The sequence below is a fragment of the Cricetulus griseus genome, chromosome 2 (genome assembly GCF_003668045.3).
Source record: "Cricetulus griseus strain 17A/GY chromosome 2, alternate assembly CriGri-PICRH-1.0, whole genome shotgun sequence".
NCBI classification, from domain to species: domain Eukaryota; kingdom Metazoa; phylum Chordata; class Mammalia; order Rodentia; family Cricetidae; genus Cricetulus; species Cricetulus griseus.
In genome coordinates, this window is record NC_048595.1 from 298,729,021 (window position 1) to 298,754,586 (window position 25,566).

At 36.0% G+C, this 25,566-nt stretch overlaps 1 protein-coding gene across 11 annotated transcripts in view; it reads left to right on the plus strand.

Moving 5' to 3' along the window:
• The window catches only part of LOC100752273 (cotranscriptional regulator FAM172A), a 384,532-nt gene that overhangs the window by 45,852 nt on the left and 313,114 nt on the right, over positions 1-25,566 (plus strand). For 8 of the 11 annotated variants that reach the window (XM_027401810.2, XM_027401807.2, XM_027401804.2 and 5 more), the window contains 2 exons: positions 1,348-1,448; positions 23,238-23,303. In XM_027401810.2, the coding sequence (XP_027257611.1) occupies positions 1,348-1,448; positions 23,238-23,303 (167 nt within the window). The remainder of the gene's footprint in view (positions 1-1,347; positions 1,449-23,237; positions 23,304-25,566) is intronic. The other 3 variants (XM_035440472.1, XM_035440473.1, XM_035440474.1) reach the window with 1 other exon arrangement.

Below are 25,566 nucleotides of genomic sequence, written 5' to 3' on the forward strand. Positions count from 1 at the left end.
TCTTTAACCTGTTGTTTCAGATGACCGAAGTCATTATGTGTGACAATATTTTAAAGTAGAGTACCCAGTGTCCCATCATTTTTCAGGAAAATATTTGTTTAAAATCTTTTTTACGTTTGGGATTTAAAAACCTTTATTCCTGAGTTGTTGGAAAGGGAATCATACCCCACCTATATGGTTGTATTGGGAGGCTTTTGCAGTTATGGGCAGGTAGCATGAAGTTGTCATTTCCATCTGTCTCTAAATTGGTGACCACTCATCGTGTGCTAGTGCACCCCCCTTAGAGTGTCCTCCTTACACTTAGAGGTGTAGGGACTCCTTCTGTCCTTGTGTACTTGAATGCTCAATGAGTTTCAAGAGAAGACAGTAGAAACGTTGATCACTTTTCAGATAGGAGTTTTATAAAGAATGTTTTATGACAAAGCATGTATCAATAGTAATATTTTGTTGCCTGCTGGCTTGTGGGCTGCTTTCCTTCTGATTAATAGACTCTTCCTGCTGAAAGCAAAGGGCAGAGGGTCCACTTTTTTCATTGTAGATAGACTGATGATTAAACATTTTAGTAAACAGAGACTAATGTTTTCCATGAGGGGAGTTTTCATGGAATACTATGATTTAGATGGTTGATATTGTTTGATACATGTGGCATGTTTCCATGAAGACTGTCACATAGCACTATAGTTCTTTAACACACAGAAAGGGAATATTATTACCAAACGCCTCCTGGTGTGTGCCTCATTTAGACCTTACTTGTTCTGGGTCAGCTGATCCAGTCCAATGAGAGAGAAATGTAGGTAGAGGGTTAGCCGGTGCATCCCAGGCTCTCCCTGCTTTATCTACTGCAGCTTGACTGTAGGTCCTGGAACTGTTAATATAGCATATTAACCTTTGACAGGGAAGCCCAGTGATTTGAGTGAGTCTGGTGTTTCTCCTCTTCTTCAGTCTCTGTTGATAAATTATCTTAGGACCAAGTAGAAAACGGTTACTCAACTCTCTGAACCCCATTCTACCCTCTAGGTAACCCTGCAGTGCATTCTTATGTCCCCACATCATTCTACACCTCATTGTCCATATGCATCACAGATGGCAGCTTCACAACATTGACTTTCTTTGACTCTTGTCTCACTTTCCGAAAAGTTGCATAGATTTTCAATATGAGTACTCCCAGATGGTCTCTAAACTTCATTAAGACTGTGGCCATGCTTTTGCTGTTATCTGGCAGCAGTTCTTATCCATAGTGGCCTTTAGTAGTGTCAGTTTGCTTTATAATAAGGCATTATTTATTATAAGTTCCATATTATCTAAAATACATTCTAAATCATTGGAATATTGCTTGTTGTCTTTTAGAGGGGCAGTTAAGACACATAAAAACTGGGGAACCGTTTGTTTTTAACTACCGAGAAGACTTACACAGGTGGAACCAGAAAAGATACGAAGCTCTGGGAGAGGTATGTCAAGGATATTGCTGTTTTGCATTTTCCAATTTGAAGGATTTCTGTAGGGCTGGATTTGTGGCCATGTATTGTTTAAAGTTGGTTTTGTCATGGAGTATCTTGTTTTCTCCAACTATAGTGATTAAAAGTTTTGCTGGGTATAGTAGTCTGGGCTGGCATCTGTGGTCTCTTAGTGTTTGTAGAACATCTATCCAGGAGGTACCCCATAGATACTGTTTTACTGCATTTTCCAAACTGAAGTACCAGGAATAATGGTTTGAAAGATGCAGTTTACATACTACTTTTATGGAAACGGATTTTTAAAATGCTTTTTATTCTTTGTATTTGGTAATTTTCACTCATTTACTAGAAGCATTTCTTAATATGAAGGCTGATTTTATACTGACATATCACATGACTGGTATTTTCTAGTAAGTCATTTACATGAGCAAACAAATTCACACCATATTTTACCCTTTTGGGGGTATTATTTTTAAAAGGTTGCATCTTCTACTGTGCCAGGAAAATGAGCATTACTTTTAAGTCTTTATTAATGTGATCATTGTTATTAGAATAGTTAGATTGAATCTCTCTTCTTTCCCTTTGGCTTGGTAACGTATTTGGTCTTCTAAAATTGGGTGTCTTACATGGTCTCACAAGAAGAAACCTTTAATAGTGCCATTTGTCATTTTGGTGAATGTTTATCAGAGCTAAGTATTTCATTCATTCAATATATTTTTAGGCTAACCTCAAATGCACAGCCGTAGCCCAGGTTGGCCTTGAATTTGGAATCTTCCTCCTCAGCCTCAGCCTCCCTAGTACTTGTATAACAATTATGCCTGACCAAACTTGGCACAGATCTGTATTTTTTTTAACCTTCTGATTCCTTTTGCTCAAAACTGTATCCTTCATCTGTATCAAATCAGCCTAATGGGCAGGCAAAGCGATGCATCAGCAGGTGAAGGTGCTTGCTGCCCATCCTGATGGTGAGTCTGATCCTCAGAACCCACATGGTGGAATGAGACAATGAACTCCTTCAACTTGTTCTCTGACTTCTACACACTCTTGCAGCATACTTACCTCCACTGGACTAAATAAACAAACAAATAAATAATATGCAAATAGATGTAATACAAAAACTTCACTAGTATAGCTTCTTTTCTCCTAAGTGGTCACAAAACAGAGCATTTCATTTTTTTAAATGCATTTCTTTAAGATTTTTTGAAATTAAAGCATTTGTTTTGTCTCTTCCTTTCCCCCTCTCCACTGTTTCCCATGTATTCCCTCTTGCTCTTTCTCAAATTCATAGCCCCTGTTTCTTCAATTGTTGTTACATTTATATACATATATGTTCTCAAATGTGTGAATACTGGCTAACATGTAAGATTTCTTATATCAGTATTTCTTTTTTTTGAGACAGGGTTTCTCTGTGACTTTGGAGGCTGTTCTGGAACTCACAGAGATCCGCTTGCCTCTGCCTCCCGAGTGCTGGGATTAAAGGCGTGAACCACCATCGCCCGGCTTTATATCAGTATTTCTTAAGCCAGTATTTCATAGATCATCAAATCACTGGGCTTCACATACTGATACATTTTATTTCCTAGTATGTTGACTGAAAGTAGACATAGCTTGCTTACATACATAGAATTCAGTATAACAGAAACCCTGGAATGGGAAAGGGAAAGTTTTCTCATTACAGGTTATGTTCCATGCCACCTTACCTTTTGGCTTCATGTTTGGAATACTTGTTTCATTGATAATTTGCTATAGAAGATTACTAACTTAATCCCATTTCCTGTATTTAAGTAATGAATTTTAAAAGGTTTCCTTATATATCAATGGTGACACAATGGTCACTGTAGTAAATGAGTTTGTTTGGAGTAATTGTAGAACCCAATGTATCTATAGACCCACTTTTCACTAATTAATTTCATTTCTGAATCAGCCTTCAAATTCAGTGTAATAAACTTCTTCATTCAGACCTTGTTTTTTGTATCTTAAGTTGTTTTGCTCCTCCCTTACCACAGACCTGTTTCTGATGTCTTCCTGGACTGTCTTCACTGCCCTTCCGTTGGAGTCTTTCTTCCCTTTCATGCTTTCCATCTGATTCTTCCTTTCCTCTTCTCCTGTTTTATGTAAAAATGATCTAAGGACACTTTAAGTTAAATGCTGTTCAGCACAATTTAAATTAAATAAAAATAAAGCCATGGAGAGTTGTGCTGGTGACATGATTCCTGTGAGTCTGACTACCTGGTGGGAAGAGAGAGCTGACTTGTCCAAGTCCTTCCTCCTATAGTAGTTCAGCACTTTATTTATTTTGCTAAATTGATTATTTATTTTAAAGATTAAATTGTTTTAATTGTATGTATATGGTCATTTTCAGTATATGGATGTATGTGTACTATGTAATGTCTGTCTATAGAGGCCCAAAAAGGACTTTGTTTTATTTTGAACTCGAGTTCGAGACAGTTGTTGGGTACCATGTGAATGCTGGAAACTGAACCTGGGTCCTGTGGTGATATTTTGTTTATGATATAACAAATAAAACTTGCCTGAAGATCAGAGTGCTGAGCTAAACCACTAGTTAGCCATAGAGGCCATGCAGTGGTGGCATACACCTTTAACCCCAGAACTAGGGAGGTTGAGACAGGAAGGGATATGGCTGGGCAGAGAAAATAACCTAAGGTGGAGGAGACAGGATCTCAGGGCATTCTGAGAATTCATAGAGGTGGGGCATTTTAAGCAGTCCTAGTCTGAAGATGCAGCCTGAGGACAGAATTGCCCCTGTGGTCTGAGCATTGGTAGAGCTAAGAACTCTAGTGACTGACTGCTCTGCTTCTCTGACTGATCCTTCAGCTTTCACCCCTGGATAGTTGACTCCTAGTTTTTATTAAGACCAGTTAGAATTCTTGCTACATCTAGTGCCCAACTTTTGGGGTATGAATTCACAAAAAAAACCTGGAGCTACATGCAGCTGGAGCCACCACCCTACTGGTTAGGTTTTCCTTTCTTCTCCTTTGGTGGGTTTTCCCTGGATCCCTTTCTTGGGCTGCTGCCAAACTAGGGAGCTACCTTGAAATCCAGTCAGGCTTTTACTGTTCTATGCAGCAGTCAGCCTCATGTCTTCATCATCATTGTTGGCAGATTCAGTGAGAAAACTGGGAATTCTTTTTTTTTTTCGAGACGGTTTCTCCGTGTAGCTTTGGAGCCTATCCTGGCACTCGTTCTGGAGACCAGGCTGGCCTTGAACTCACAGAGATCCACCTGCCTCTGCCTCCCGAGTGCTGGGATTAAAGGCGTGCGCCACCAACGCCCAGCAAACTGGGAATTCTTAAAGGGAGGAATTAGTTAAAAGAGGTTTTTTGTTTTTGTACTATGTTAAAAAATGGGAAACACAATGTCAATAGAGAAATTTCTATCTCTGTGTGATTATGCAATGTATGATCTAAAAATGGAACAATTAAATGAAGAGATAATCAACTTAACCAGGATTGATAGAATGTTAATTATCATTCTTATAGTCCCTGTTCTTGTTTTGTTAAGTCTTGGTTTATCTCTAGAAAATTATTAGATATGAGTGCCAAGATATACGGCTTAGAAAAACGTAATAAAACAGATGGATAGAGATATTCAAGCCCAGACAGAGGAATTTAAAGGAGAACTAATTTCAGAATTGCATTATAAGTTTAGAGAGGAGCAGCCTAAGGTTTTCAAACAACCAACCTTATTATATCCAGTAACCTTACAGGAATTGCTGAATGATAGAGGCTCTGAAAGAGCTGATTGGACTCCTGTGGCAATGTTAGACTTAAGGAGATATAAGGGCCAGGCATTGGTGGCTCACGCCTTTAATCCCAGCACTCGGGAGGCAGAGGCAGGCAGATCTCTGTGAGTTCGAGGCCAGTCCAGATCATGTGCCAGGATAGGCTCCAAAGCTGCACAGAGAAATCCTGTCTCAAAAAACAAAAATAAACAAAACAAAAAAAGGAGATATAAGGAAGCCATAGTCTCCTATGGCATGCTTTCACCATTTATAAAGCAGATGTTAAACTAGTGGTCAACTTGTAATAGAATTATCCTGAAAGACTGGAGAGCCTAGTCATCAGTTACAATGAAGGAACTGGTGGAAAGAAAAGGCCAAGACCATTGAACAATAGAGTAGAGCTAGAGGTATGGAGATCTCCCAAGGTCGACTTCTTGGAGAAGGAGATTATGCTAATACAGAAAGCAATCCCTATATGATGGTCACAACCTGGCTTTATGCCATGCAGCAGCTTTGAATGCTTGGGCAGAATTGAAGAAGTAGGAAAGAAGATTTAGTCTTCTAAAAACTGTGCTGTTTCTTTGACTATTGCTGAACACTGTGTACCGTTACATGCATTTTTAAAACTGAATAAATGTAACTTAGCTTTCCAAATTATTATTCTGTTGTTTTGCCCTGGATCTTGCTTTGTTTTTGAGTGTTTGAGTCTATCACCAGGGTGTAAAGCTCAGTCCAGAGCTGTTCTGTTCCTATGCTGCCTGTGGTCAATATTCTTTCTGAGATATACACTCCTTCTTGTTTATTTCTCAGAGGGTACAAGCTGTGTGTCCTAGTCAGGGCTCTATTGCTGTGGTGAAACACTATGACCACCGAAACTTGGAGAGGAAAGAGTTTATTTGTCTTACATCACAATTCATCATTGAGGTCAAGACAGGGACTAAAACATGGCAGGAATTTGGAGGCAGGCACTGTTGTAGAGGACATGGAGGAGTGCAGCTTACATGGTTTGCTCAGCCCAGTGATGGCTGCACCCACAATGGGCTGAGCCCTCCCCCATTAACCACTAACTAAAAAAAGGTCCTACAGCCAGATCTTGTGAAAGCATTTTCTCATTGAGGTTCCCTCCTTTCAGATGACTAGCTGTATAAAATTGACATAAAACCAGCCAGCATGGTTTATGTGTTAATGATCAGTCCTTACTGCTGGCTGTAGCTCCACCTTATATAGATAGGTTATCGCTTGAGTGACAGCATCAGGAAAGCCTACTGATGTGTTTACTTGTTGGTTACAATGTACTCCGATTTTGAACCTTTACAACTTCTTCAAATTCCCTTGAAGTCACTCTATGTATTGATGGCAGTGCTTATGAGCCTTTACCGCAAAGTTCAGTTTTCCACAGTTCTGCCCATGTAAGCTATTCTCTACTACCTATCAGTCATAACACATTTAAACCATAGGGTTTTTGTTGTTTAATTCTTCTGTCACTACAAGAATGAAAGCATGCAATCAAGCTGCTTCCACTCTCCCCTACCCAAGTGAACTGGTAGCTGTCAACCAGTAAGGCCTTGTACCTTGTACCTGCCATCTATAAATGGAGTGATTTTTTTGATACTAAGGGTAGAATTCAGGGACAACACATGCTAGTAAGCTCACTGCCACTGACTGCATCCCCAACCCTTTGTTTTTGACAATAGTCTTGCTATGTAGACTAGGTTGGTCTTGAATTTGTAATCCTTCTTCTGCCTCCCAGGTGGTGGAATTACAGGCAAGTATCAATACCCATCTCAAAAAGGTTTTTGTCTCCTAGCAGTGTACCTGTGTGGCACTAAAATCTAAAGGTATAGGTGGCTCTAAAATTCATCCTAAGAAAGAACTGGCTACTTTTGAATGTAAGTATACTTGTGTTCCTCTGGTTGGCATTTTATATTGAAAAGTTCCTTAGTACTGTGTTCCTACAATTAGGATGTATTGCCATGACTCCCCCCCCCAATTAAATTATGGGTGTTTGAGTATTATTTTCTTTAGTTACAAAGACAATTTTAAATTCAAGGATAACAACAAACCATTGCTTTTCAACAAGTGTGTGTCATGTTGTGACATCTGGTAATTTTCTTGTTCAAAATCCCAGCAGTCCTTGGTTGTCAGCACTCATGGGTCTTTGCTGTAAGTTCCAGGATGCATGAATTCATGCTGGGGACACTTCCAAAATTATGTCTAGCGTTGATCACAGGAAACAATGACATTGATTGGCTTCTTGCAATTCAGAAATAACCTGCTGTTGTTCAGGCCTCATTTAAATCTGTCATTTTTTTCATACAGCTTTATGGATAGAGGTTAACAATATTTTCCAATAGAGAATATATACCCCTTGTAACCATAGCAGCCAACCACCAGTTTTGTCTCAAGTTCAGTTTATAGGAAAGGCAAAGATAGCCATTGATGCTTGCTTAAAGAACATATAGACAGTGGCTCCTGTCTATAACTATTCTCTCTAGTAACATTTGCTCAGGGCCTTGGGGCTGTGCTGTATTTAGCAGCCACTCTTATTGGTCACATTTGCCACCATGCTATGTGTATTAGTTTTGGCTTATTTTCCAGTTCCTGATACAGCTAGATCATTCATATACTATATTGTCCTATTGTAGACCAGCACCAAGATGAGATTTCACCAAATCATGACAGCAAGCTATGGAATTCAGCTTGCCATGATAAGAACAGCAAATATAAATTGGAATCATCACATGTAAGTGTAAATGGAGCTTAACTCCATTGTGATAAATATGAAGAAAAAGGTGTTAATAGTATCATGCTTTAAGCATGCAATATTTTTTGAATAGTCTCCTGTAATAAAAGGAAAGATAAAAGAAAAAAGGTATTTGTGAGATTAGTCACTAAATATTGGTCATCTTTGGAGTGGTTTGTCATTTTGGTGTAGTTTTCCCCTTAAGGAGCAGCTCCACGAATGTTCTTTTCCTTCACACTAGACCTCTAGCTTTCTGAGAAGTGGATTGGGGTTTATTTTGTCCTTTGTGCTGAAACACTGTTTCTAAAACGCAGACTTCACATGGTGGTTAACTGTTCACTGACCCAATGGGAGTGGCTTTACTTTCTGATTAGAAGTATTCTAAGGTTGTTAGCAATGACTTCCAGTTTGATTTCCATGCCTCTGGCTCCAGACTTCATACTTGATCCTTTCTCTAAAGTTTGGGCATTCTTTCCCTTATCCTTTGTTTTCCTACTGAGATTACTACCAAGTTCTCTCCTTTACATAGACTGTGGTTCCAGATATCACTACTAAAAGGAAAGCAACAGAAGGTTGTTAGAATGGTACTTGGATTTTACCCTTTGGGCTCTTTTCAGAGTGAACAAAATAATTCACATCACCCACTCAGGAACCAAAATATTCTTTCTCCATGCCCTTGACTTGGGAGAGTGGCCACGAGAGCATTTAATAATAACAGGTTCTCCTGTCTGCTATCTAGAAAAGGCTAAAGATTTTGAAAATAGGTTTCCCTCCTATTTTTTAATTAAATCATAATAGCTTTCATAATTCTTTTTCTATAATTGTTGTTCAAAGTAACCAGTTAAAAATTAATAAGCTATAGCTGTAACGCAAATTTGAGAGAACTGTAAGAGCTAAATAAGCAGGCAGAGAGAAGCACTTACTTGCAATATGAATAGCATTATGAGTAGAAATCCCTTTGGCAAACCTCTGACTTTGATAACATTTATATTATGCTTCATAACAGTAGCAAAATTACAGTTTTGAAGTAGCAATGAAAATATTTTATGGTTGGGGTCACCATAACATGAAGAACTGTGTTAAAGGGTTTCAGCCTTAGGAAGGTTGAGAACTGCTGTATTAGATGGAGACAGAGATTGAGAAAAAAGCCTGAGATCAGTGCCCCAAGGGCACACCTCCATTGACCTATTGATACCTGGCCTTACCTTGGAAAGTTTCCACCATCTACCAGAAAAGGCTATCAGTTGGGCATTGGTGGCACACGCCTTCCCAGCACTCGGAGGTATAGCTAAAGAAGTGTTTATGGGAAAATTTATAGCACTAAATATTTATATTATAAAATTAGAAAGGTTTAAGGTCAATGTACTAAGCTTTTCCCTTAAGAAACTATATAAATAAGAGCAAATTAAATCCCAAGTGTGATGATGAAAGAAATAATACAATCAATAGAGAAGGTGCTGTGGTCAGCCTGGGATGCTTGCTATACAAGTATAAATACCTGATTATGAAGCCCCAAAGCCCATGGTGTGAGCCTGTAGTCCCTGTGATGCCTTGGACTTGCTGACCAGCCAGTCAAGCTGAGTCTGTGAGCTCCAGGGTCAGTGAGAGGCTCTGTCTCAAAACAGAGAGTAGTTGAGGGAATAGCCATTGATGAAATCTGGGTGGGCCACATACGCTGTGCACACATGTGTATGTGCACCAGCACACACACATACACATGCACGCATGCTCACAGGCACACATGTGAATATATACAATACTATACACATACAAAAATAATGACAGAAACTAATTTGATAGCAGACAATGAAGAGAAAATCAATCAAGCAAAAAATGGTTGATATTTTTAGTAAAATGATAATTCGGTAGCCAGAGTTACCTGAGGATGGAGGAAGATAAAGAAGAAATGGAATATATCTCTTATAGACATTAAGGCAATAGTGAGTGAGTGTTATATATAACTTTATGCCAATATACTCAACAACTGACATAAACTGGACATTCTTTGCAAAACACAAGCCATAAAATTTAACTAAAGATGAAATAAAAACTCAAATAGTCCCATGTCTGCCAAAAATCCTTACTATTCTTTCTAATAGAAAACACCAGGTTCAGGTGGCTTTGCTGGTGAATTCTATGAAACATCTGTAAAGGTCTCAAAGGATAAATTATAGTCATGTTATTTATGGTTGATTTTAATATGGGAAATGTATCAACAGTTGAAAAGTTGTGTATAAACTAGGAAGCATAGTAAGCTCTTAAATCCTTGTGTTGAGAATCTTCCTGTTTTTGAGATGGGATGTTTGAAATCTCTTGAGACATTGTGGCTTCATTTTACTAAATCAATGGAATGATTTTTATTAATGTTTACTTACCAAGGTTACTGAATATATAATACTAACGTTATAGATATGTAAGTTCAGGGTGTGGTATTTCGTTTTTAGCATCAATTAAGAATGAAATAAAGGTTGATTACATTTTTAAATATGTATATAATGTTCATTGATCATATTCACTCTTTATTACCCACTTTCATGTTACTTCTGCCCACCCCTGGTCTCTTTCTTCTCCAGAAGTCTGTTTCTTATTTATGTGACAAGTTCTGAATGTCCATCTCTGTAGACTTCTGTTCTTATTCTAAGGAATTTGAAGCAGCAAGTTCCTAGATTTAGTAATAACAGTAGTGGTGGTCATTAATGCACAGGCTCATTTTGCTCTGAAGAAGGCAATCAAGAGCAGTTTTCTTCTAAAACACGAGTTTGGGGACAGTATTTCCAAGCACTACTTTATTTTTATACATGTAAAAGCTAGATTCTGAATGGTATACCTTTCACCACTGTTCATTTGAGGGTTGGGTACACTTTCAGTCTGAACAAGTACATATGCCATTATTCCCTGAAAGAGCCCAATTCATTCTGGTATAAGTTTTGTAAAGCTAAATGTAAGTTTCAGAGATATTATACTTGCTGCACAATCTTGTCATTTCTAGGAGGCAAATAGCATATTATCAAAATCAAATTTTTTCAACGCCCTCAAAGGAGTTTATTCTTTAAACTTGAACAAAAACATATTGCTAAAATGTTATCAAAAGATCTTTTACAAAGTGCCAAGAAGTGATTGTCTATTTAGGTTTATTCTGAATAGTAGCAGCAGGAAGCACATTGTGAGGTAAATTGGTTAATTGAAGTTAGAACCAGTACTACCTTTATACATAGATCATATATACCAGAAGATAATTAAGAATTACATTAAAATTATCTTGAGAATCACTGTGATCTTAATATTTTGTGATAGGAAAACATGTAGATGTATTATTAGAACATAATGATATGAATTACTTATAACTGTTACATAAAAGTAAGATTTATAATTATTACCGCTAATTAGTTGAAGATACTATATATGACTAACATGATATGTTTTTCTTGTATAGAAATTTCAAAACCAAATCTTGGAATAGTTTTAGAGAACAATATACCACAGACTTTGGTAAGATTTTGCATGAAAAGTTTCTAATACTTGTACTAAAGGCATGTCTATTCAAAGCATTATAGATGACATTCGGAAATTTATTAACAGAAGAGGAAAGGCTTCAGCAGGAGTGGGGGTGTCAAAGTATAATGGGTGTGGTGTTAAAATGCCAAAATTTTCAGAGAATAAAACCCATTACCACAGAGAACAGTAATGACTTCTTACTGTGTTTCAGCATGTGACTACATTTTACTATTTTTATTAAGCTTCTACTTTGAGTTGTAGAGTCTCATGCAGTTGTAAGAAATAACTGGGATTGTCATGTAAATCAATCTTGTTTCTAATTCAAATAAAAAATGATTAAAAAAAGAAATAATATGTTGGGGTTTTGTAGAGAGAGCATAGACCTGTGTTTTCCATCTAAAGCTACACCTTGCAAATTTATGGTACAATATCACATTCTTTATATTGAAATATACATAGTTGAGATAGAGAATATGTCCTTTTCAAGATTCTCTTACTTTGTTCTTTTATCATGCCACATTATTTCCTACTTGCCTTTAGCTTTGACAGTCATTGATCCTCTCTCTAGTTCACTTCTGTTATCACTTGATGTGTGTTATATAGAATTATAGAATGTGTAATCTTTTGAGATTAATAATTCTTTGGAGATTCATTGAGGTGACTGTGTGGATTAATATTTATTTCTTCTGTTACTGAGCATTATTATAGAGTGTAAATTCATTATAGTTTCACTGTTTGTCAGTTGATAAAATTCCAGTTGGCCACTGGTACATTAAAAGTTGCTATAAAACTTTATGTGTGGATTATATCTGGATAAATGTGAGTTTTTTAGAATAATTTCTCAGGTGTGTAACTGCTGAATTGTGTAGTAGATGAATTAATTAATTTGTTAATTAATTTAGTGGCGTGTCTTTCATATTTGCTCTTTTTATTGTTGTTTTCACTGTTTAAAGTAGTGTTCACATTTTTTTTTTCAGTGTCAGCTAGTGGACCTGAACACACGGCCATAATATGCCTTTCAGAGAAAATGTATTTGTTCAGTAAGTTTATTATAGTCCTGCCTTGTATAGTTGAGGGAAAAAAGCCTTGCTAAACTTGCCCATTGCAGCACCCAGTCCAAATGTAACCACTTACTAAAATACTGAGCCTCATCACAAGTATTTCTGACCTGACACTTTATATCTCTTCTAAAGGCCTTTTAATAGTATTTTCATGTGAGACTATCAAAAAGTTAGAATTCATGCCACTGGCATAAAATATACCTGGAAGATACTGAGTAAGCTTCAAAAATGGATCTATAGAGGAGACTGGAATCATTAGACTGGGGATTTAAAGCAGCCATGATTAATCATATATATTATACATATGCCAAGTATATATAATATATAATACATAATATACATTACTATATATAATATATATGATACATATGAAAATAATCTAGACCAGGATAAGAACCTTTGATACACTGGGAATAGAGTGGAATTTCCTCAGTTTCATGAAGAGTATCTATCAACAATACACAGCTGACATCAGGAACAAGGGAGAGTGATTTTTATCACCATTTCTTTCACCGTGGTGGTAGAAGTTGTAGCCAATGCATTAACAGAAGAAAGGTAAATAAGAGTACAGTACAGGAAGGAAGAAATAAAACTGAAACTTTTTACACCAATGATGTTGTCATCTCTTGGGAAACTAAACTTGCAGTTAGTAACACCTCTCTTGGAGTTAGTAACATTTATGGAAGTTTTGTAGGAAATAAGGTAATTATTTTTTTAAATCAACAACTTTTCATAAACTAGCACCTAACAGATAGATTTTGAAAACACAATGCCATTTATGATAACCTGCAAAATGAAATCCTGAAATATAAATCTAATAAAATATGAACAAATGTATGAGGAAAATTATAAACACCTGCTGAAATAAAAAATAAATAAATGGAGAGGTAGCTCATTTTAGTGGATAGGTTTGCAATCCCAGTCATAGTATGCAGGCTCTATGTATTTTAGGGTACTGGGTGTGTGAGAAATCTCTGTATATTTTTGTAAATTTTACTATGAATTTAAGGGAACAAAAAGGTGCTAGGTATTTTCTGGGAAGCACAAGAGTTTCTTTCTTGAAATGGTTTTGAGTATTTTAGACATAAGTTCTCTTAGTTGATATAGCATGTAACAGTTATAGAAATATAAATTGTTACAGGGTAACAGTACATTGCCCATCACGTGGCCAAACAATGAACATCCTCCCAGCAAGTTTATTCACTTATATTTCATCTGTACCTTCAAACCCTTGATTATACCCAAGTTTTTACTGTTTCATTTGAGAACTCAAGATAAGCCTCAAACTTGGATTCTCCCGGAAGGTATAATGAGCTACTACCCTAGCCATTTGGCAAATCACCCATATTATTTTAGAAATAAAAAAGCCTTTCAGTGGAATGAGATTAATTTACTTTAGCAGTTTTCTATGTTATAAAGTTTAGTTACAAGTTGAAATGAACAGAAGTAAATTTGTACACATATGGCATTAAAGTATGTTAACGTTAGGGAAGAGAAATAATATGAATAATGCTGTGAAATGTTTGTCTGTGCCAAAAACAAAAACATAATATTTTTAAAATTGTCTTTGCAGTCAAGTGTACCTGTCTAAGAAAAGAACAATATGTTTTATGCTGTTTGTTTTTCCTAGATCATGGTCAGATCCAAAAGTAGAATGGAATTGTAGCCAAGTAATAGTTTTATAAGCATCACAGTTACTGGGCAATTAATTTATTGTGGATTTCCTACATGTGTATTGATGCCATTAAATATGAGCATATTGCATTCCAGAATCTTGTAGTCATCTTTACTCATCAGCAGTTAACATGCATGTTAAGTGGAATATCTCTTTAAAGCATTTTGGCAGTTCCTAGATTAGATGAATTATGAATTTGATCATTAAAATTAACCTCTTATAGTCATCTGGTATTTGTTCTGGGCCATTGTCCTTTTGTACTGAGTTTTTCTGTGCTCTGAAAAAAATTTATTCTGGTGGATATTTGATACAAAATACATTTTGTATAAGATGTCATTTTCAGGATATGTAATTTTTTTTTTACTTACAAATATTTTTCAGACATATCTTGTGTGAGGCAGAGGAAAGGTTGATAATACTGTTTGTACATTTTTATTTTCTTTTTTCACCACCGCCACCAGCACCACCAACAAAATAACAGGAATCAGTAATCATTGGTCATTGGTATCTCTCAGTATTAATGGTCTCAATTCCCCAATAAAAAGACACAGAATAATGGGTGAGGGCCTTGGTCAGGCCTCATTATGGTGATGGACAGACTTCATTGACTCCCCATGGGAGGCCATACCCTCCCTCTTTAAGGAGTGGATGGGGGTTAGGGTGAGGGGAAGGTGATGGGGAGCAGGATGAGGGGAGGGAGGGAGTTCTGGGATTTATATGTAAAGTTAAAAAATTAAATTAATTAATTAAAAAGAAAAGACAAAGTCTAACAGAATAGATTTGAAAAACAGAATCCATCCTTATGCTGCATCCAAAAAAACACCCCAAGAATAAAGATAGACTTTGCTCAGAATGAAGGGCTGGAAAAAATATTCCAAGAAAATGAAACTAGGAACCAAGTTGTTGCAGTCATTTTAATATCTAACAAGTAGACTTCAAACTAAACTGAATCAAAAAAGATATGGAAGCACACTGTATACCCATCAAATGAAAAATCAACCAAGATGTCATTTCAGTTCTTAACATCGAACCCCAAACATAAGGACACCCAAGTTTGTAAGAGAAATACTGGAACATTTCACTGAAACAGAAAAGAATACACTTTTTTCTCTGCACCTCATGAAACTTTCTCAAGATTGACCACATACTTGAACACAAAGCAGGTCTCAACAGATACAGGAATATTGAATAAGCTTAAGTGTGGATATCATTAACCAAAGAAATAATAGAAAGCTTACAAACTCATGAAAAGTGAACATCTTTCTACTGAATAAAAATTAGGTCAAGACACAAATAAGGAAAGAAATTAAAGGCTACTTAGAATTCAATGAAAAAGAATGCACAACATACCCAAACTTATGGGACACAATGAAACTAGTACTAAGAGGAAAGTTCGTAGCACTAAGTGCCTACATAATTAGAGAGATTTCATACAAACTGCTTAACAGCATTGTAAGGATAACTCTTTCCACCAGCTGCCTGAGTTCTGCCACCATGTTAGGGCCCCCAAATAACACACAGAAATTAATATTAGTTACAATGCTGCTGGCCAATGACTAGGATTTCTTATTTGCTAGCTCAGTCTTAATTATCAACCATAACTACTAATCTATATATTTTATAAAGACCTATAAATACGCGGTATGCGTCTTCTCTTTTCAGGGTCACATGGCGACTCTTCTCTTTACTACATTTCCCAGAATCCTCCTCGACTCCTAGTCCTACCTATGTTGCTTCCCTTTTGATCAATAGTGCTTTATCGACTAACAAGACAAACATATACACAGAAAGACTTCCCTCATCACAGCACACCTGAAAAGCTATAGAACAAAAAGAAGTAATCATACCCAAGAGGAGTAGACAGCAAGAAATAAGCAAACTGGGGGCTGAAATCAATAAAATAGAAACAAAGAGAAAAGTACAAAGAATCAATGAAAGAAAGAGTTGGTTCTTTGAGAAAATCAAGAAAATAGACAAAACCTATGCAAACTAACTAAAAGTAAGAGAATATCCAAATTAAGAAGATCAGAAAAAAAAAAGCGGGGCATAAGACACAGAGGAACTCCAGGGAATCATAAGGATATACTTTAAAAAGCTGTACGCCACTAAAATTGAAATCTAAAGAAATTGATAATTTTATTGATAGGTACCACTTACCAATGTTTAACCAGGATAAGACAAGCAATTTAAATTGACATAACACTCCTAGTGATATGGAAACATTCTTTAAAAGTCTCCAAGCCAAAAAGAGCCCAGGGCCAGGTGGTTTCATTGCAGAGTTAACATCAATACTCCTCGAATTGTTACACAAATAAAAACAGGAACATTGCTAAATTCATTTGATGAGGCCACAGTTAACACTGATATGTATACCACAGAGAGACTCAGGAAAGACAGGTTGTTACAGATCAATTTCCCTTATGAGCATGCATGCAAAAATACTCCATAAAATACTTGCAAACAGAATCCAAGGACACATCAAAAAGAACATGATTAAGTAGGCTTCATCCTAGAGATGGAGGGGTGGTTAAATATATAAAAATCAGTAAACATAATCCATCACATAATCAAATTAAAATAAAATACCACACAGGATCATCTCATTAGATGCCAAAAAGGTGTTTGACAAAATCTATCACTTCCTTTTGATAAAATTCCTAGAGAGATTAGTGATACAAGAAACATATAAACACAGTAAAGATAATTTTCTGCAAGCCTATGGTCATCATCAAATTAAATGGAGAGAAACTTAAAACAATTCTACTAATATCATGAAAAAGATATATATATGAATGAATATATATATCATGAAAAAGAACTCTATATCAGTTCTATAAAGTACTTGAAATTTTAGCTAGAGCAATAAGACAAGGATATCAAGGGGATACAAACTGGAAAAGAAGAAGTCAAAGTATTGTTAATTGCAGATTAGAGTATATATAAGTTACTCTAAAAATTCTACTATGGAACTCCCACAACAGATAAACACTTTCAGTAAAATGGCTGGATACAAGATTAATTTTAAAAAAATCAGTAGCCTTTCTGTGTACATACAACAAAGGGACTAAGAAAGGAATCAGAGAAATAACACCTTTCACAATAGTTTCAAATACGATAAAGTAACTTGTGGTAACTTTAATCAGACAAGTGAAAAACTTGTCTGATAAAAACTTCAAGTCTTTGAAGAAAGAAATCAAAGAAGATATAAGAGGATGAAAAGATCTCCCATGCTCCCGTGGATTGGTAGGATTAACATAGTAAATATGGACATTCTACCAAAAGCAATCTACAGATTCAGTACAGTCCCCAGATTCAATTCAATCCTGATCAGAATTCCAATCCAATTCTTTACTGACATTGAAAGGATAATCCTTTCCTTTAGAGGGAAGAAACAAAAAGCCCAAGATATATAAAACAATCTTGAACAATAAAAGGACTGGTGGAGGTCCAAACATTCCTGTTTTTAAGTTGTACTGCAGAACTATAGGTATAAAAACTGCATGCTGTTGGCATAAAAGTAGCCGTGGTGATTAAGGGAAGTAAATTGATCATGGAGATATAAACTCACATATACATGGCTATTTAATTTGTGGTAAAGAAACCAGAAATGAACACTGGAAAAAAAGAAAGCATTTACAACAAATGGTGATGACCAAAATGGATGCTGCATGAAGAAGAGTGCAAGCAGATCCATATTTTTCACACTGCACAAAACTCAAGTCTAAGTGAATCAAAGACTATTAAACCAGATACACTGAACTTGACAGAAGAGAAAATGGGTAATAGCCTTGAACTCATTGGCACAATAGAATACTTTCTGAACAGAACACTGATTATGCATTAACTAAGATTAACATTTAGTAAATGGGGCTTTATGAAACTGAAAAGTCAACGATAAGGGAATGGACACTGTCAATCAGACAAAGTGGCAGCCTACACAATGTCTGCCCACTCACCAACCCACATCTGACAGAGGACTAATATCCAAAATATACAAAGATCTCAAGAAACAAGATATCAAAAAAACAAGTAATTCAGTTGAAAAATGGGGAATAGTTCTAAAATACAGAATTCTCAATAGAGGAATCTCAAGTGTGAGAAACACTTAAATGTTCAACATCTTTAGCTACTAGGGAAATTCAAATGAAAACTACTTTAACATTTCATCTTATAATTTTCATAAAGGCTAATACCAATAAAGTAGGTGGCAACTCATGCTGTCTAGGATGTGGAGCAAGAGAAATACTCCTCCATTGCTGGTGAGGGTGCAAACTTTTACAGCTAGCATGGAAATCAATATGGTGGATCCTCAGAAAATTGGGAATTGATCTATCTTAAGACCCAGTTATAACTCTCTTGGGCATATAGCCAAAGGATGCTACACCATAAAACAAGGACACTTGCTTAAATATGTTCATAGCAGCTTTAAAAAAAATAATTAACTATCAAAAAGTAGAGAACCCCAGATAGGACTAATTAGTTCTGTTTCTACAAGTACTCTACAGGCGGGGGTAAAAGGATGCAAGTGCAGGAGTTTGAGCAGAGCCTAGGGAACATGGTGAAAACTTTTTTTTTTTTTTGGTAAGGAGGAAATGGCAAACAAACAAAAAACCCAAAACAGCATAAAAAATGGCATGTGAAAAAAAAGGTACAAAATAAAATCAATTCAATAATTAAACTTGGCAGTAGAAATTAAAAGTAACAATACAAATATATATATATATATATATATATATATATATATATATTATATATATGTTTTTACAAAAGACTTATCTTAAACATAAAAGTAGGGAAAGTAAAAAGAGAACCTCATTAGGCGTGTGTGTGTGTGTGTGTGTGTGTGTGTGTGTGTGTGTGTGTGTTTGTGCCAAGAGTTATTTAATATTTACTAGTTTGTTATGCTGTAACAACTATTAAATTTCTCATATTTTTTCAAAATGTAACTAATTTATAAGAAGTTCATTATGGAGAATGTCATCTTTTTAACTTTTCTTTCTTTTTTTTTTTTTTTTTTTTTTTTTGGTTTTTCGAGACAGGGTTTCTCTGTGTAGCTTTGGAGCCTATCCTGGCACTTGCTCTGGAGACCAGGCTGGCCTCAAACTCACAGAGATCCGCCTGCCTCTGCCTCCTGAGTACTGGGATTAAAGGCATGTGCCACCAACGTCCAGCCTGTTTAACTTTTAATAGTATGTAAATACTATTTTTCCTGCTGTAATACTAAACTGATTTGATTGAACCATAATTGCTTGTTACTGAAGGTAGAAATTGTGTTTTGTGAGTATTTCTTCTCTGCTGCTTTAGATGAACATGTTCTCCATCAAGTCGTCACTCACATCGGGTCTCCTACCAATTATATGTCATTTGTTACAGACGAGTTGAATGTCACTTTTTTTTTTAATGCTGTAAGACTTTAAACTGTTACTTTTATAAGTAATCTTTACTTTTATATAAACTGATGTTTTATATGTACATAACTGAGTATGAGTATCTGAGTATTACTAAATGGATAATGTATTAATTACTTTTCTCCTGGCTGTGATCATAAAGGGCTTTAGGGAAGAAAGCTTTAGTTAGACTCACAGTGCATGGAAGACAGTTCATCACAGCAGGGAAGGTTAGGTGTAGAACCATGTCCTGTGTACCATGTCAGGAGGTTACCTACTCACAACTGTGGCGACCAGTAAGAAAATCAGAGAGATCAATGTGGCCTCATATGGCGTTGTCCCTTTCCCCTTATTATTCAGTCTGGACCCCCGTCTCATGGAATGACACACCTTGTGTTGAGCATGTGTCTTCCTTCTCACTTGGTCAATTGGGCACCCAGAGGTCAGACTCTTAGATGGTTAAAAATGCAGTGAAGATTGATCTTCCAGATACATATTTTAATAAAGTTTGTGTTAGGAACTAGTCCTATTTTCTGAAATATCAACCTTTAATATAACTCCATATAAAACTTTATTTTGTTATAGATCTATGGTCAATTAAATTGATTTCATTTGATGTTGACTTTAATATTTTGAACTGATTTTAAAATGCTGCAAAGTTTTAATGTTAGGTGTTTTAACATTTTTTCCTTATTGTGCCTTATTGAATATTTTATTAATGGGCAGTTTATTGAGTTGGATTTCTGTGATTTTCTTTGATTGCAGGAAACGTTGCATTTCATGAACACATTTAAATATTTTAATATTTTCCCTTTCATTCAACTCATCCGCTTTTATATTCATGGTCAAGATTCTCTTAGCATTTAGGAATTATCTCTAGGAGATGCGTTTGATAGTTGCAGTACTGATGTTGGTATTTTATCATTTGCACTAAAGTTATTACTTTCCTAAAGAGCCCAATATAATTCTTACTTTCATTGGTAATAAATTTAAGAAGTAAAATTTGATATTGCTGTGAATCAATCAAGCCAAATTTACTTTACAGCTTTCAAACCCAATCTCAAAACAGTGTGAGGCACTTTCTTAGATTCTTCATAGTTGTTTCCCCCACCCCATCTTAATTTTGATTGGGTAGAGTGATTTATTTCAGTACTGCTATTGGAGTAAGAGTATTATTAGTGTTGGTGGTTACATTCTTTTTTATTATTATTAATTTTTTATTAGTTCAAATTAGGAACAAGCTTGCTTTACATGTCAATCCATTCTCCCTCTCCCACCCCTCCCCCAACCCTTCGCCCCAATCCCCCACCTGCCCCCTACCCCATCCACCCTCTACTCACAAGGCAGGGTAGAGCTCATGACAGGGGTTCCCCCAAAGTCCACCACATCATCCTGGGCAGGGCCTAGGCCCTCCCCCATATGTCCAGGCCGAGTGTGCATCCCTTCACTATACTGGCTTATAGTATGTAGTTCAACATAGTTCAACAATAGCTATCTTACAACAGTAGAATAGCAGAGAATCTGGTAGGTGTTCATTTCTCTATGATAGCTGTTTTGGCAGTGTCAGTCAGGTGCTGGAGTCATAGAGATTTCCTGGAGAGCTGGTGGTCTTTAGTCTACATTGTAATCTTGAAGAAGGTGTATTTAATATTAACCACAGCAACAGGATAGACAAATATGATAGTAATAGTGAAGGAAAGCAGACATAAAGCAGTTTTCCTTCTTCTACCTCCTTTTATGTGGGATGCCACAGAGTATGGTCCCTGTTTAAGATGGGCCTTCTTGCTTCATCTGATGGAGAAAATCCCTTACAGGGGTTTCTAGCAGCTTGGGTTTTAGATGAATCCACATGGAGTCAAGCTGACAACTAAAACTGTCATAGGCAGTATTTCTCTCTTAGTGTATAAATGATTTTATTATGTGGTTTGATATAGTTAAGTTCCAGAGCAGACACTTGTCCTGTAACCCAAATATAAGCAAATTTAAGTATTTGAATTATAATATGAAAATAAGTAATTATTTCTGGTCCTATCCTTTATATTGATATAAGGTTTAATTTTCAAAATCTTAACTGTTTTTGTCAAACTATGTTTCAGATATTTGCATGCAAATTTAATTAGTTTTGTTGTTTATAAAGATACATTAAAGATTTCAAGAGTACCAACTAGTCATTTTAGTTAATCTCATTTAAGTAATTTCTCTTAAAATGATAGGCCACTGTTATATTGCTTCATATATGATTTTAACTCTGAATTTACATGTTTTTAGTACTCTTTAGAGAATATATTGTCAGTGTCCTCCAGTGAAATTATAGGGAACATGCATTAGCTACCACATAAAAGTATATAGATATTATTAGACTAGTAACTGCATAGTTTAATGTGTTACTGGTTTTGAAATGACTGTTACCAGTCATTTTTTCACATACATATATGAAACTATTTCTGAAATAAGATGAGTGTGTTTAACCTCTTTAAGGAAAGCAGGCTAAATGATCTATTTTTAGATTACTGGATATGACACCAAAGCAATCGATATCTTAATGTTATTTAAAAAACTCATTTTGTTTCACAAAAATCGATATAGGTTGCCTCTGAAATTAGTATGTGAGATATTTTACAGATGTCTTTGGGAGGAGAAACACTTTCAGAATGACCATTCAAACTGCCTGTTAAAAGAGTTGCTCCTATTCCAGGCCTACTATCCTTGTTTATTGCCTGCCAAATAACTCATGTATTTTATGTTGCTGCTCTAACAAACTACCATTTGTTTTGTGGCTAGAAGCCATACAGATTTATTGTAATGTAGTTCTGTGGATCAGAAGTCCTGTAGAAGTCAGGATAATCAGTTTTAGGCTAGAAAGAAATGGTGTCCTTGTTTTTGTGTTATTGGCACCATTTAGCTCCTTGCATAGATCACACTGAACTCTTATGTTTATTTTGGCTGCCAACTACAGGTCCCCAGAGGACAGAGCTCTTGGCCTGTGCTCTTCTGAACCTTTAAACCCAGCAAACCTTAACTTTCAAACCCTGTCATCTCTGCATACTTCTCTAACTTCCACTTTTAAGAATATAAATGATTTGATTTGACCTACTTTGTTATTCCCAGTAAATATTTTCCAAAGGTCCTTAACAATAATATGTGCAGGTCTATCACCATGTAACCTACCACATACAAATGTTGAGGAGTTGGGATGTAGATGTCTTTGAGGAGACCATGTTTCTTGACTCTCACAAACTGAGAGTTGTCAACTGAGCTTGTCTTGGCTGGGTTGGTTTCTCTTTTCTGCTAGTAATACTTTCCACACACTTTTCTTTCTTGCTCAAATGGATGTGGAGATACCAGCCCCTTGAGAAATTACATTACATATAACATCTATGAAGAAATTGTAGGAGGAACAGTTTCTAAAAACACCTAAAAGCTTCAGAATATTCATTTCCAACCGAGAAAGTCTTCTGTGTCTTCTGTGAATGTAAAACTCATTCTGATCCTTAGTTGTCATCTGCACAACAGAAGGTAACACATTACACTGCTTAGGAAGAGTCTGCATGATACTAGAACATTGGTAGGGGAAATTCAAGAGATAATTACTTGGAATAACTTTAAAGAATTTATCAAAACAAATCTATCTTGATAATGGATGATATTGGATCTTAATATTTTATTTCTTTTCTCCTTAGATCATCACAAAATATGTTTACGAGCTCCTGGAAAAGGACTGCCACTTGCAAAAAATCTCTATTCCAGTAAGTCCAATTTTCAATAATGTTTATTTCAAATAAAATGCTTTTCTCCATGTAAAATGATTTTCAAATCAGGGGAAATTTTTTTCTTGTGGATTAAAGGTATTGCTGTGTAGATGCTGACACTTCACTGCTTGTAGGTAACTTTACTCTTCAGCACTAGTTCTTATAAAGTAATGCTCTCAGTGGAAATGATGAACAAGGATTTCCGGTCTGTTTTTAACATGATGGCAGAGAGGGTTATCTTTACCTTATCTCAATTCACCTGAATGTTTCTATTTGCTTCGTAAAGATTGGTGTGCTTCACATTGTAATAGTCATTCATTAACTCTTTAAGTATTGTTTGATTCTTTGAAACTGCCTTTCATTTAGTTTCTTAACTAACTTTATATTTTAATGTGTGTCTTGCCTGCATATATGTTTATGCACCACCTGCATTCCTGGTGCCCGAACAGGCTAGAAGAGGGCATCAGATCCCCTAGACCTGGAGCTAAACAAGCTGTGACTGTGTGTAGGCACTGGGGATTGAACATGGCCACCTGGAACAACAGCTAGTACTGCTCTTACCCCTGAGCCATCTCTTCACCCCTTATTTCTACATAAAGTGCTTTGTTTTCTCTACATTCCCAAAGTCATTCCTGATTTTTGTTTGCTTATTTTGTTTTTGTTTTGCATTTTTGGAGTCAGGGTTTCTCTGTTAGCTTTGTAGAACAGGCTGGTCTCAGACTCACAGAGACCCACCTGCCACTTCTTTCTGAGTGCTGGGATTAAAGGTGTGCATTCTCACCACCTGGATATCAGGTTTATTTTTAATAGCCTTTCCCTCTGAGCTGAGTTGGCTCCTCTGTGTATCTGTCTAGGAACATGAGTTGGGGCAAAAGCATATTGGCTGTCTGTGTAGATATTCACCTTTTCCTTTTCAGCCCATCTTAAAGCCTGTTTCAGAGCAATTGTTTCTGCTGTCTGAACATTTGTGCCCCTGGGCAAGTCTTGTGCCCAAATGACCTCCTCCTGACCTGTGACTATTGCCACCCCTGCATACCTGGTTCTTTCTCTTTTTGTTGTTGTTTTTATTTTTTGATACAGTTTCCTTGTATAACAGCTCTGGCTGTCCTGGAACTAGCTCTGTAGACCAGGATGGCCTTGAACTCACAGAAATCCACCTGCCTCTGCCTCCCCAGTGCTGGGATTAAAGGCATGCACCACCACTGCCTGGCTCTTGTTTTTGTTGTTGTTATTGTTTGTTTGTTTCTTTGTTTGTTTGTTTCCTCTTTATCAGAAGACTGGGACATTTTGTACCCTTTTCTTTGGGAATTTGAAAGTTTTAAATTGGGTGGTGGTAGCTCATGCCATTGATCTCAGCACTCAGGAGGCAGAGTTAGGTAGATATTTGTGAGTTCAAGACTAGCCTTGTCTAGAGAGAGAGTTCCAGGACAGCCAGGCCTACACAAAGAAACACTGTCTTGAAAAAAAATGGGATTTGTTTTTAGACTCAAATTCTAAACAGAACTTTTATTTTTTTCTGAGCTTATAATCTAATTAGAACATTGCTCTCCTCCATTTCTTCCCTCTAAACACTCCAATATACACAGACCCTTCTTTCTTTTAAGTTTATGGCTCTCTTTTTTCTAATTGTTATTGCATGTGTATATGTAATTTTAATTTACATCATGAATGCTAAGCTTTTGAAATGAAGAAGTAGTAATGTTGTATGTAAAATGTTGGTTGGAATAGATTAGATAATTTTTGCTGTTCCTGAAAACTCTTATTTTATGATTTAAAAGTTCAGATGACAATGAAATTGACTTAATATATAAAACTTTGCATATAGATAACTTCTGTGAGCTTTTAAAATATCTTGGGTCATGCTATTGAGGAGTGTGAATATATCTTAATTCTTTAAAATCTCACCTTTGATTGCATAGTTCTACTAAAAACTATTTTTCATTGAATCTTCTAAAGCTAATCTCTGTTGATAGATAATAATGCTTTCCATTCTCAATTCCCTCAGCTTAGTAAGTGCTTATTGAAGTCTTACGTTGTAGACCCTGTCAGTGCTTGTAATGTAAGAATAAAAAAAACATTGCATGCCATAGATAAGCCATCTCTTGTTCTAGTTTGAAACAGAGCTTCTTTTAGGAAATAACAGAAGCCTAAATTTTAGCATCTTTTTGACACTTAGTATGGCTATCCTAGGGGAAGGTAGAATTCTTGGCTTCAGGTGTCCTTTCTTTTTCTGTAAAAACTGTATATTGAAGTTGGATAT